We start from the raw sequence: 13,014 nt of genomic DNA on the forward strand, positions 1-13,014 counted from the left end.
TTCACCAAACCARCCAGGCCCTGTGTGAAAAAGGAACCTTAATGCGCTGAAGCAGAACCTGCTTGACAACATGAAGCAACACATAATGCTCTAAGGTAATTCGAGTCATTGTGTTTCCGTTGACTATATAATTACAAAATTTGACATTCTGAAAATAAATTTGCTTCATGACAACACACCAATTTCTAAAAACAAAACCTCATTTTTTGATCAAAGGTTTTGGCGCTAGGATGAGGTAGTTTTTCGGCCATATTGAAATTGGTTTATTTTGCAAAACTGCAACGACAACACTTTTTGTGTGTCACAAAAGTCACATGATCACCAACCAGATGTTACCACTGCCTCAAACCACAAAGAAGAAGACAGGAAGWCGGAGGATGATGATGTGGCATGTTTTTTTTTTTAATGACTACGGGGAAAAAAAAAAAAAGTTTAATGACTTATCATGTGAACCAACTTATTCATGTGTGATTTTAATTGGGTTTCTTCGTGTTTTTTCAACATTAGTAGAATATCGACAAAGTTTTGCACACGTTCGTAATGGAGACGCGGCTTCAGACGTCTTTTGGTCTGCAAATCTTTGAAACTCTACGTCAGAGTTCACGATTCGTTAAAAAGACTAAAGGCCTGTTTCACATTTGGCAAAAACATCTTAATCATCCATTAGACTTTTAGGAAAACACACAAAGATTACGGAAGACAATATTTTGACTTGACCTTAAAAAAGGATGTTGATGCTTGGATTGCCCTCATCACATAAGGCTGGTTGGCTTTGATAGCTTTTTTTTCTCATTACGGTAAATAAAATTATAAATCTGTACAGAGGAGCTTTTTTCATCGTCAAAAGCTAAGTTACAAGCCAGACATATAGGTTGGATGCCGAACCGTCAGCAGTTCTGCACAAAGCTTTGACTGTTGGCTGAACAGGCGGCTCAGACACACAATGCCCTTCCTTTATTCCTCTTCTCTTAGCTCGGTTGCTCTGACACASATAAAAGTGCACGAGTCCCGTCTCGCATCACACCAGGAGCACACACAGGTCCGATCAGGTCAAAGTGCCAGTGGGTGTCATTTATATAAGGTCTTTTACAGGAAAGCTCACCTTACCAGGCTTCCAGGAATTGTCTTAGGAGTTGTTTTGACACTTTGGAAACTCTTGAACCAAACCTCCAAAGGATCAGCGGCCCACCCTCTCTTCCTTTTGTCTTACCTAAAACTCACTCTAATTAATTACTTTCCCTTAAAAATATCACTGAAGTGCATGTTTCAGACGCTGCAATAACAACAATAAAAGTGTTTCCTAATAAAAACATCCAATGTAACAGTAGAGCAGAATATCTTGGTGTGTTCTCTCAAGTCAGTTGTTGCTTTCAGTGCCAGGAGAAAATGTCAAAAACATTCTGAGGGGGTTGCTGTGGTGGCACAGGGCCTTGGCACGATCCATGTATTGAGGCCTCAGTCCTTGTGGCGGTGGTCGCAGGTTTGATTCCCGGCCTGGTGACATTTGCCGCATGTCTTCCCCCTCTTTCCTGTCTAAATACTTTCAAATAAAGGCACTAGAGCCAACAAAACCTTTATAAAAAAAAAAAAAAAAAACACACTTCTAGAAAAATCCATTCTTCAAAACGTTTGTTCCAGAGAAGATTTCGCTAATGATGTCTCAAGACGTCGCTTTACTAATCCGTCACTGCAGTTTCCTCTGCATCAAGAGGAAACGAACCGTTGAGTTGTTAWGTGGTTTAAAAGATAAACATTTGTTGGATACATGTTAATTTCAATAATCCAATTCAGAAAAAGAAGCTTGTATGACATTTTTATAGAAATGTAGACAGTGTCAGGGCAGAGCAAACTTATTGTGAAACTGAACTGACTATATTAGACATTTTTCTTCATTATAAACAGTAAATGAATGAAAAATATATAAACTTTTTAAAAACTCTTACCATCTAATTGGCCTTTTAGTGGAGTGGTGTTGCCGTTGGATTCTGAAGCAGCTACTTGAGGTTCTACAACAAAAACAAACCATCTAAAATTAAATGTTTGACATTTTATAAACTGGGAAAACAAAAGGAAGTTCAGGTTTAGACTTACGCTGCKCCTTGGTATTCCTCCAGAAATCTGAAAACAGATTAAAGAAAAACAAACAACAACTATGATTTATTTGTGAACATAAAAGTATTTCTTAGGTTAACATAATCTTTGAACCTAAAAAAGGTTATACGTTTTGAAATAAATTTGCTTTTGTCGTGTATTTACCTCTTTCCCACGGCATGGAGGCTGCAGAGAGAAATCACAGCAGAGAAAATGTTCAATAGAGTTTATATTTAGATATGTATGGGATATCAAATATGCATCTTAGTTTATATGAAGTAGAAACATATTTAACAACATTTAGATTAGAATTAATTTTCAAAAACAATCATTTTTTAATTAAAGCTTTAAAGGAATCTTACATTTATTGTAGAAGCATTCTCCTGAAGACAAGAAAATCAACAGCAAGATTTAATTTCACACTTTGAAACAAAAAGCAGCCGTGCAACAAAACTGCACATATTTACAGTATATAAAYAAACAAACTCTCATTACCTGCTTTCATTCTGTGGATGATGGCCACCAGTATCACAGCAGAAAGCAAAATGATCARCACTATGATTCCTCTGGAAATCTTCGGACCACTTTCAGCTGAGTTATAAACGACATATATGAAATATAGAAAAGGGACATTAAGCAGATTAAATATGCTGTATAATAAAACCATTCTCATGCATGTGTCCTTTTCCAAACTCAGTCAAAGAACAGAACAGTTCACACCCAGATGCCACAATGATACTCGCTCTTATTAACTTCACCTGTTAGTGGTCATAATGTTATGCCTTACTCGTGTACACTTGCATATTTAAATAAATGATTTCCTTTGGGAGGGTTTCTGAACGTTTCAAACTGAAACTTTTCTAACCTCCTGCAGGAGCTAGCTGTGCTACAGCACTAATGCTGTCAACAATTACATTWCTGCTTCCAAAGAAATGGCCCGAGTTTGTGAAAATGTCATTTATTTGAATTTGTTAATTGGGCTGAGAGGACCATGTGTTTCCCCCCTTTATAATGCTGCCCTGGGCTACTGCAATGGCTTGACAAGAATAGAGGGTGTTTCAGCCAAAAACATACCATTGGAAGTACAGACTGGTGTCTTCCCACACCAATGACTACATATGGCACTTAAATGGATTAACTAWTGATAGGAAAATAGTGAATAGAGCTGCATAKATCAATTCTTTATGGGGTCAACTCACGAGGCTTGAATGGGTTGGAGAAGGGTTTGCTTCTCTCCTCACTGACTGGATTCTTCATCTTACAGCTGAACTCTCTGACACCTGAACTGTCGTCCTGGAAAGAAAATACTACAGTTATCATCAAAGTGTGAAAAACCAGATTTGTTAAACTTCAAAAACATTATACACCGAAGATTTTAGTAGATTTTTCAGCCTCTTATATGACGTATGAGATAATTAATACCTTTACAGTGTATGTTTTGTTTGTGGAACCTGGCACATCAGTGTTGTCAGTCATCCATATGTATTCTACTGGTTCTGTCTCTCTGGTTGTTTTTCCTTCACAGGTCAGGGTACATGTGCTTGAATCTTCAGGGCAGGAGGATGGAGCAATGGTTGGTGCGGGAACTGGAGCTGGAGTTGGAGAAAGATGGGAACCAATCAGGTTCGGTGTTTTTAAATGTAAATGTTTTCAACAGTAAGAGGGGATGATTACCGAGGACTTTAAGGTGAATCRTGTGCTCAATTGTTTTGCCGTTTAATTCGGTCTTGTACTCGTTATTGAATTGGAAAGTCACATTTGTGATCGTCAATTCTCCAGTCTGGTTGTTTAAGTTGCTCCGACCTACAGACAAACATAACTCAGAATGTCATCTTTCATTTCATTGTCAGTCCATTTTCTTACAAATAAAGTTGGGAAAAAAAGAAATCCCAAAACATCCAAGCGGTTTACCTTCAAACTCACGATAGTATWTAAAGTGTCCTTCATCGTACATGACAGCCAGATCCTTCCCAACTTTCCAGTTGATGCTTTTGATTGCTTCAGTCACAGAGCCCTCTTTTGGTTTGAGCTTTACCTCGTCTCCAACCTTTGCATAGATTTTTTCTTCTGCAGCTAAAAAATAAAACACAGCAGCAGTGCAAATTTATGTCAATAATTTCATCTTAAAGTAAGAGAAAGATTCAGTTGGTCTCTTAATTTATGTATAAGAATTTTACTTACTTACAAAATGTTCTAGGGTAACCATAGATAGATTTTTTAAGCTATCTGAGCTTTACAGATAGCAGTATAGGTAAATTTCCTACACCTTCAGCTCATTTGGGTGTTGGGTATATTGTTCTACACTGGGTTGTTGTGCAAATCTGATATACCAATGACATTTGAAGATCCATAGCTGCTGAYGCAGAATAGCAGGGATCTATTTACCCTACTCTGCTGCTTGAACCTAAAATTACATATTTTCTCAAAAAAATATTCAATAATATTGTATCTGTTAGGCGTTAGACTAAAGGATAACAGCATTAGTCTGTTAGACTTTGTAAGATTTATTACCAAACTACTACTTTTGGTGCTACCCTCATCTCCAGACACCTTAATTTGTCTAATTTGTAAGCAAAGAAATATTTCCGTTGCCTTCTTTTTGACAGCTAACTAGTCTGACTCAGCAATAAGTGTGGGAGGGGCGGTGTGTTACAGCTAGATAAAACATATTGCAAGAGGGGCACCCTGYGAAAGTCRAGGAAYATCTCTAAAACAAAAGAGATGGTCCTTGACTTTCGCAGGGTGCCCCTCTTGCCTCAGCCTACCATCATTGATGGCAYTGAGGTAGAGGTGGTCAGCACAYACAAATACTTGGGCCTACAACTGGACAATAAGCTGAACTGGTTTTCCAATACAGACAATGTGTACAAGAAAGCACAGAGTAGAATGTACTTCTTGAGGAGACTGGCCTCCTTCAATGTGTGCTCTAAGCTCCTGTACATGTTTTATAAGTCCATTGTGTCTGTTACATTCTACGCAGTTGTTTGTTGGGGGGGCAACGCAAAGAAGAGAGACATACGGAGATTGAACCGCCTCATCCGCAGAGCTGGCTCTGTGGTTTGTGTGAGCCTGGAGTCTGTGGAGACAGTGGTGGAACAGAGGACACTGTCTAAACTCAGCTTAATCCTGGAGAACACAAGCCATCCCCTGCATACTGTTCTCTCCAACCAGAGGAGCTCCSGCAGTGRCAGGTTTCTCTCACTGGGATGTTCAACTGAGAGGTTTAAAAACTCCTTTGTCCCACGGGCCATTAGGCTTCACAATGCTGTGATTTCTGGGAGGGTTAAGGGAGTGAGACGGAGTAATTAGCATTTTTTTATGTATTTAAGTTCCTTTACTAGACTGTTTTTAATGTGTGTATATTGTGTATGAAATTTCTTAATGTTGTGTGGATGTGAATTAATGTGTGAGCAACAGACAATCTTAATTTCCCTATGGGATTAATAAAGTTTTTTACCTTACCTTACCACTACTATTATTATCTCACTATTACTGGCTTTTTGTGTCATAAAATGTGTGTTCGGTAAAATTTTATGTCTTGTCTACGTCTACGATTATAGCTGAAATCACAGGGGATTTTTGGAGAATAACAGACACAAAGTATAATACTTATATTAAGAGGAACTCTTCGTTAGGGTGTAAACACATTTTCCTTACCTGCCCCTGTTTGTATTCACCTTGTCAGCCATGTTTGTGTTTAAAACTTGAAAGTTAGTTGTCACTAAAGGTGAAGATTTTCCAGAATCTCCCAGTTTTCTCCCTCCTGGATCAGAACTCAGAACCAGAAGTTTTAGTAATCCAKGGTTTTTGTCCTTTACTGTTATGTGAAAGGTTTCCCCTGATACCTTAAATTTGAGGAAATTCTACAGTATTTTGTATGATCTTCAGCATCATGCCTTTCTGACCTTATTTCTCATGTGACATAGTGCTTTTCATTAGCCATGCACCTTTTTGAAATGACCTTAAAAGCCTTTACAGAGAAAACTGACCCTTTTCCACCGCAGAAATTCCATTTAGCATTTCCCACTGAAATTCTACTTCCTCTACTGTACTGCATCGCAGTTTTTCGTGTTCTTCGTGTGTTTTACGACTTTTATTGCACTGTAGATTTAATATTCCCTTTCAAAACAAACAAAATCGGTTCATATGAAAAAAAAAAGACATGGGAAAGCCTGTAAGCGGCAGCCTTCAAGCAGCAACATAGCTGGGTGGGGCCACGCAGTTTTAAACTACGCGCACACTCACTAAAACGACCCAGACTAAAGTTTATTAGGCTACATTTGATTCAGGAGGAGGTTCTGGACTCACCTGAGGACACAGAGGCCGCAGCCAGAACAAGAAGCCATCCSGGGCMCGAAAGAGTTTTGATTGGAGACGAAAGGATCATGGCGTTGGTCTGAGAAGGTTATGAACGAGGAAATGGCTTGCTTTCGTCTGTGACCGAAAGTAACATGTCCAGCAAAGTTAAACTAACATTAAAAGCATTTTAACACCTTGAATTAAACAACGTAAAGCACCGTTTCAGAATCAGAGGCGCTATGTGAATGGCAGTTTTCGGAAAGCCATCCGTAAAGTGAAAGTATAGGAAGTGGGCTATGACACAGGCTCTAAGACTCCGCCTCCGAGACATATTTGAAAATTGTATTTGTCAAACTGACTCTTATTGTTTCGTATAATGACAACTGGCGTTCATAGTATCGTCTCTAACATGTTTTATTAAAGTTGAGCCAGGTTTGTGGAATTTAAAGTTTATTCAAAGTCTGAAGCGGAAATTGTCCGCCCCCCAGTGTCCAGAGTTTGGTACTGCAGCAAGTTCTAACATTAAAATATATTGAGCAGGTTTGCAGTAACTTAGTACGGCTAAAAAATTAACCAAAAGTGTCGCACTTAAATACGTAAAATAGCAACACATTATTTTAGTAATTTACAAAATTTTACTAAATGTGGAGCTAATTTATTAACATGTATGATCCTTGCACACTAAATACAAAATAAATTTGTATCATTATATGTAACTTCCAGTGTAAGTAATTCCTTTCATTAAGCAGTTCTAATTTATATTAGCTAATTGTATATCTAGTAAAATATGCACTTTAAATAATTACTTTTTTGATTGCATTTTCTGCGATTTTATTTACATGATAAAATATTCAATAATGTACCAAACCAATCACTTATTGCACTTTTGGTTCTCAATACATTGCCATGAATACAAAAATAATGAAATAAATAAGGAAACCACTGTTGCAATGACTACTTTTGATCCTTATTATGGAGCAACAAACATGACAGTTATATAAATCCTGCAAAAAAAAAAAACTGACTTCAACATCTAAGGAGTTTAGATAATGTATTGCTAGATTAAATAATTTGATTATTTATTCAATACAATAAAAATTCAAAGTTTTATAATTATGTTTATTTCATGTATTTGTTTCAAATGTACCTCAATAATCAAAATTATAACATTTCATTAACGGATTATTAATTTCTTGGGTGATGCTGCTGTTGGTTCTTGATGAAGCACAACAAATATATAATAAAGTAGCCTATATCTAGTTAAGAATTTACAATTTTTATTTTTATTATTACTTATAGAAATACCAACAGCTATAAATACTGCACATTTTTTATTATCTAAATGATTATATACAGGAAAAAGCCATTTCTGTATTTGTTAAATAAATTAAAGTGTGCTTTAAATCTTGCATTTACAATGTCATTAATATTTATTAGACCAGAATTTATCCATTTGAAAAAAATAATTAAAAATCCCACAATGAAACGCATCTTAAAACAGGTTGAAGCAGAGCGTTGGCTAAAATGCAATATGAAATCTTATACAGTGTTTTTGCGTTTTACGTTCTGACACACATCTGTAATCAAATCATTTATTTCCAAAGCTTGATTCATTCAAATCTTCCAGCTGTAGCCACAGGCCTCCCTCGGCGCGCAGGACGAGTTGGGGGAGACGCCGCACCTTCCCAGAGACTGTTTTGGGGTTAACGCCCGGGGTTAAACGAAACCTCAGCAGGGTCAGCGCTACGACCACCCGAAGCTCAGCCATGGCAAATTTCTGTCCGATGCAGTTCCTGTGAGCAGACACGGATTAAATTCACCACTGACACACTCTGATACATGTAGACTCTTATTTTCTTAAGGAGGAAACTGAACCTGGGACCGGAGGAGAACGGGATGAAGCCATGAGAGGAGCGACTCTGTGTGTTGGTCGGTTCAAAGCGAAGAGGATCGAACTCCTTTAAAGTTAAAATGTGTCAAATTTAAACAAATTTAAAACTGTTTTGAGGGGATTTTTATTAAAATTTTCTTACGTGTGGGTTTGTCCAGACTTCGGGGTTGTGGTGCGTCCCGTAAAGACTGACCAAACAGATTACACCTTAGGGAAAAACAGATTTCACTTCCCAGTTAGGACTGGCACAAGACAAAGGTATCACAAAGAGGATGCTTGTGATACAGCCTAAAGTAAAATAAAGTAAGTAAAAGTAAAGTAAAATCCTGCATCTATCGTAAAAACTCCTAGAAGGCCGAGCTTCTCACCCTGTGGTACGGTGAGGTCTCCAGGCAATGCCACATCCTGGGTGTACTTCCTGGTTACAGCCTGGACAGGTGAGTGCAGTCTGAGGCTCTCTTTGATGCACATGGTAGTGAAAGGAAGGTTGGACAGGTCCTCCCTTTGAAGTAAAAAAGTGTGTCAGTGCAACAAACAATTACAGTCTTGGAAAAGTATTTTTATCTTTTGACATTTTTCACATTTTGTCACTTCACACCCATGAATTTCAGAGTATTCTTTTTGTTTACTGCAAATCTTTGGGTTTGCACATATAGTTATTGAAATAGCTCAGACAAAGTCAGTTTGGCTATAAGGCAAGTACATTTTCAAGTTTGAACTTTGACTAATCCACTCTACTGCATAAATATGTTTTTGTATCATCACATTGTTCTGCTGGACTGTAACTCTTGGGTCCGGTTATCGGACAAAACGTTAAAAAATATATTTTACTTTTCTACGGCGGAGTGACTGAGCATGTGTGTGTGTGTGCATGTGCGTGCATCTTCTAACCACTCTATTTCATGCCCATCTCGTCCCTGCATCAGCTCCATCACTTCCTGTCTGCATTTGTGCTGATAGTGGGGATGACGAGCTAAATTGTACAGTGTCCAACATATTGCGCTTGCTGTCGTATCATGTCCTGTGAGAAAAGTGAGACTGATTTTTGTTTTTATTTATCACAGGTCATATCTTCATTGCATGTTTTCATGCAGACTTATGCTCCAACTGGCTACGAGGTATTTGTTTTTTCTGCTTCTGTTTTCAGCATTGTCTGTTTCTCAGCATTTAAGCATAAGTTGATCCAAAAATACTTTTGAAATAAGATCAGAGGTAAACGTAGAAATACAAGTGGTAGAAGAATTATCATCTCTGGATAAGATACTTTAAATTTGTCAGTTTAGTCTGTTACGAGCTGCATAGTTGCAGTTCACATTTGTGGCTACCGAGGGCAGTGTTTAGCCAAAACAAACACCGGCTCACCTGCAAACATGAAAGTGTTGGCTTCCGCCTGAATTTCTTCATCTGTGAGTCCTTGTCCGTCTTCATCCTGTGTTAATAGAAATTATTTTCATTTTTAGGAGCTTAATTTGTCATATTTAATTTTATAGTCCGTTCTGTGTTCACTTTTGACAGCAGAATGAGGTCCACGAAATCTTTCTTTCTCTGTTCCGCTGTCGTCATGCTGCTTAGTGTCTCTGTCTCCCTCTGCTGGTCAATGAGAGTACGGCGCATCTGCACAACATCCCTAGTGAACCTGCAAGTTGAGCATACAGTTCGAAAATACATTGAAAATAAATAAGTAAGTAGATTCGCAAAGCTTTGTGGAAATATACTGTGACGGAATTGTGTAAATAACACCTCCAGCTTTTATGATATGATGAAAAAGTACATTGAAGCTGTCAGCTGATTTAATTTTCATAGTTTCCTCCTACCTAGATATTAAACTCGGCTGCATGAGTGACACGCTACCTGTGTACCACACTTAAYGCTTGCTTGAATCTCTTTCCTTGCTCAGTTTTCCAGTAGATCCAGTCCCATTGGTGCAAAATGCGAAAGCGGCGATCTATCACCAGGTCACTGAGCTCCATGATGGCGGACACATATTGACTGGTGGATCTAAAAACAAATATATGCCTTTTAAGGCAGAAATCCAGAACAGCGACAATAGATTTTGGGTGAAATAGTGAAGTCCTCACTCCTGACAGTTGCTCTGGTAGCTGAAGGCGCACTTTAATAAGCTGTCCAGAGTCATCAGAGTGACATGGTCAAACATCTCTATGTTGGTTGTTCCTCCTGCCACCAGGCGGTGCCATTTATTCTGGAAATTAAATGAGAGGACATGGAAAAGGTGCTCTGAGTGCATCGTTCTTTCAACAAATGTCCTTTTTTAACCTGTATACTCCAGGTGATGATTCATTGATCACTAATATTAGTTGACGATTAATCCGATTAATTCGATCAGTCGTTTCACCCCTAATATAAAGTTTCGTCCATAACAATTGCTTGCAGATGGATAATTACGCAGTTTTGATAATGGTTTTTGGGACTAATTTCTATTTTCTACTCTTGAGGAGTCGCCAACAGTGACGAAGATCCAAACAGTGAAGTTTTCCCAACAGCAAATACTTGTTTCTGAGTGTGTGCCTTACGTGCATGGTGTTAGTCGAAGAGTTAAACGTCAGGATGTAGTTTTTAAGGATGTCGAAATGAAAAGCCGGAGTCAGCAGTCGCCTCTTGCGAGACCACTCCTCTCCATTACTTATCAACAAACTGTGACCTGTAAAAAAATAAACCAGGTTAACCAGCGATTTATGTGCTGTAATTAAGAGATTTGGGAAAGAAAACACCACTTCATAATTATACACTATAAATTAAAACATAAAAGATGAGTGAATATAATCGACTTTAATCAATTAAGTTACGGCAAAAAAAGGTAGACTCTAAAGCTTCATCTATGCAGTTCATTAAGAATGAGCTACTTTTCGAGCAGAACAGCTTTTATTTTCTTTTTTCCTTGGCATTTACATTTGAATATATAAAACTGTAGGAGTGTATGTTGTATGATCATTGACATGACCACACTATTCCACATGAGGGCGCAGTCTCGCAAACGCTTGTGTTTTATTTACTGTTAAAATAAATTAAATAATAAATAAAAAAAACAAATTGATCAAATTATCAATGCTTCGTACATCTGTAAGTTTCAGTGGATAATTTTAATCAAAAAATTTTCTTTTACTTACGTAGTTTCAAGTTTAAAAAAAGTGGCTTCAGAAAGCTTTGGGGTTTATTTACATATCAGCTTCCTAAAATAATAGCTCTTCTTTTCCAAAAAAGAAAAAAAAAATCACCTTTGGCTATTATTTTAGAACGATGCCGATGTTAAAAAAAACAAAAAAAACAAAACAAAACAAAAAAAACAGCTTTGGGTGCTGTTTAAGTAATTACGTCATACTAAGATTTGTTAAGTTAAATTACACTCACTAAAATTGCACAAGTGGATCTTAATCAGTTAATTTAATAAAAACTAAACAGTTTTGATGTAAAAAGTATTTCTTCAGTAAAGAGATCTAATTAGGTTTTACAGTGTACTCAGTTTTCTTCTTGTGTTAACACAACATGTCTGTCTGACTCACCCAGCCACGGACGCAGATGCCCGTAGACAAACTCATCCTTCATCGTGATGTTGGCTTTAAGGTGGACGGTAGATGGAACAAAAAACATCAGTGTGAGCTTTGGACATTGTGAAATAATCTCTTGTGATTTGTGGAGTTTTTGATCGTACCAGGCGCCATCAGCAGCGGCTTCACATAGTCAGGATGAAAGACTCTGACCATGTGATAGAAAGGCCCGAAGAACCAGGAGCAGGAGTGCTTGTAGGTCTGCACCAATTCATCCACCTGTTGGAGACCTTCCTCTGTGCTCTGCATCTGGAGACATCAATATGTTTATTTCTTTTTTTTTTTTAGAAAGCAATGCTTTATGTCTGAGGTGTGGATTTTGAACCTCACCTGACCGAGGTGACCAATCAGCCATGAATGCGTCTGCGGCTTGTTGAAGCAGGACAACCTGTGAGTGAACCAGGCGTGACGAACCAGCAGCCTCACCGTCCAAACTCCAACCACAGCCAGCAGTCCGGTCCCCATCAGCTGCAGGAGGAAACTGATCCCAGACCAGCTGAAAAGCTGTGACAGGAGCCTGTGAAGGACAGCCATGCTGGGGGTACAGGAGCAGACAAAAAAAAACTAAAACAACAACAAAAACAAAAACTGGTGCTCAGATGTTCTGATCCGACGGAGGCAGCTGACAGCCTGTTGATTTAGAAACATGCAGGAACTAAACTTCTTCCGCACACCGTTGTGCGTATTTCATAACAATTGCTGACATTGTGATATCCTCACTTCCTTTTGTCTGTTAAATGCGGTCACTTTCATCATGTTTTTGCATGAGATTTCATGTTCATGTGAACTTAATTGCAAAACCAAACGTTATGGGCCAACAAAAGGAGGTGCAAAATTGGGAAAAGGAGGGAAAATTACATGTAATATTAATTTTTAAAGTAATTTAAGAGGTATGGGGGAATCTGTTTTAAGGTTACACGGTAAAGAAGCCTACAGTTCATGAAGGAGACACAGCAAAAAGGCGCAAAAGTGCTTTAGTCAGATGACTAATTCAACTAATTTGACCTATATTCAAAATGGTTCTGTGGCTGGAAACGATCACAGAATGGGGGCACATGGTGGTGACACCATTATGCTGTGGGGATGACTTTCATCAGTAGAAACAGAAGCTGTTTGGCGTTTATGCAAAAGTTGAATCAGGCTGAATACAGGGCAAGAAAATCAGCTTGG

At 38.1% G+C, this 13,014-nt stretch overlaps 2 protein-coding genes across 2 annotated transcripts; both read right to left on the minus strand.

Moving 5' to 3' along the window:
• Nucleotides 1–1,528: 1,528 nt before the first annotated feature.
• LOC103474617 (uncharacterized) lies at nucleotides 1,529–6,679 on the minus strand. The gene is made up of 10 exons (XM_008425729.2): nucleotides 6,400–6,679; nucleotides 4,003–4,164; nucleotides 3,766–3,894; nucleotides 3,514–3,683; nucleotides 3,291–3,384; nucleotides 2,587–2,682; nucleotides 2,454–2,474; nucleotides 2,257–2,277; nucleotides 1,944–2,118; nucleotides 1,529–1,699 (listed from the first exon to the last, which is right to left on the minus strand). The coding sequence occupies exons 1-9, from the start codon at nucleotides 6,476–6,478 to the stop codon at nucleotides 2,033–2,035; spliced, it is 858 nt and encodes a 285-aa protein (XP_008423951.2). The 5' UTR covers nucleotides 6,479–6,679; the 3' UTR covers nucleotides 1,529–1,699; nucleotides 1,944–2,032.
• A 1,025-nt stretch (nucleotides 6,680–7,704) lies between these two features.
• cyp4f3 (cytochrome P450, family 4, subfamily F, polypeptide 3) lies at nucleotides 7,705–12,710 on the minus strand. Its single transcript, XM_008425718.2, has 13 exons — nucleotides 12,175–12,710; nucleotides 11,949–12,093; nucleotides 11,800–11,853; nucleotides 10,813–10,940; nucleotides 10,360–10,481; nucleotides 10,133–10,279; nucleotides 9,788–9,917; nucleotides 9,644–9,710; nucleotides 9,173–9,302; nucleotides 8,650–8,783; nucleotides 8,424–8,488; nucleotides 8,266–8,348; nucleotides 7,705–8,183 (listed from the first exon to the last, which is right to left on the minus strand). Exons 1-13 carry the CDS (start codon nucleotides 12,376–12,378, stop codon nucleotides 7,979–7,981), a joined length of 1,614 nt encoding a protein of 537 aa, XP_008423940.1. The 5' UTR covers nucleotides 12,379–12,710; the 3' UTR covers nucleotides 7,705–7,978.
• Nucleotides 12,711–13,014: the final 304 nt, after the last annotated feature.

The sequence above is a fragment of the Poecilia reticulata genome, linkage group LG2 (genome assembly GCF_000633615.1).
Source record: "Poecilia reticulata strain Guanapo linkage group LG2, Guppy_female_1.0+MT, whole genome shotgun sequence".
Taxonomy (NCBI): Eukaryota; Metazoa; Chordata; class Actinopteri; order Cyprinodontiformes; family Poeciliidae; genus Poecilia; species Poecilia reticulata.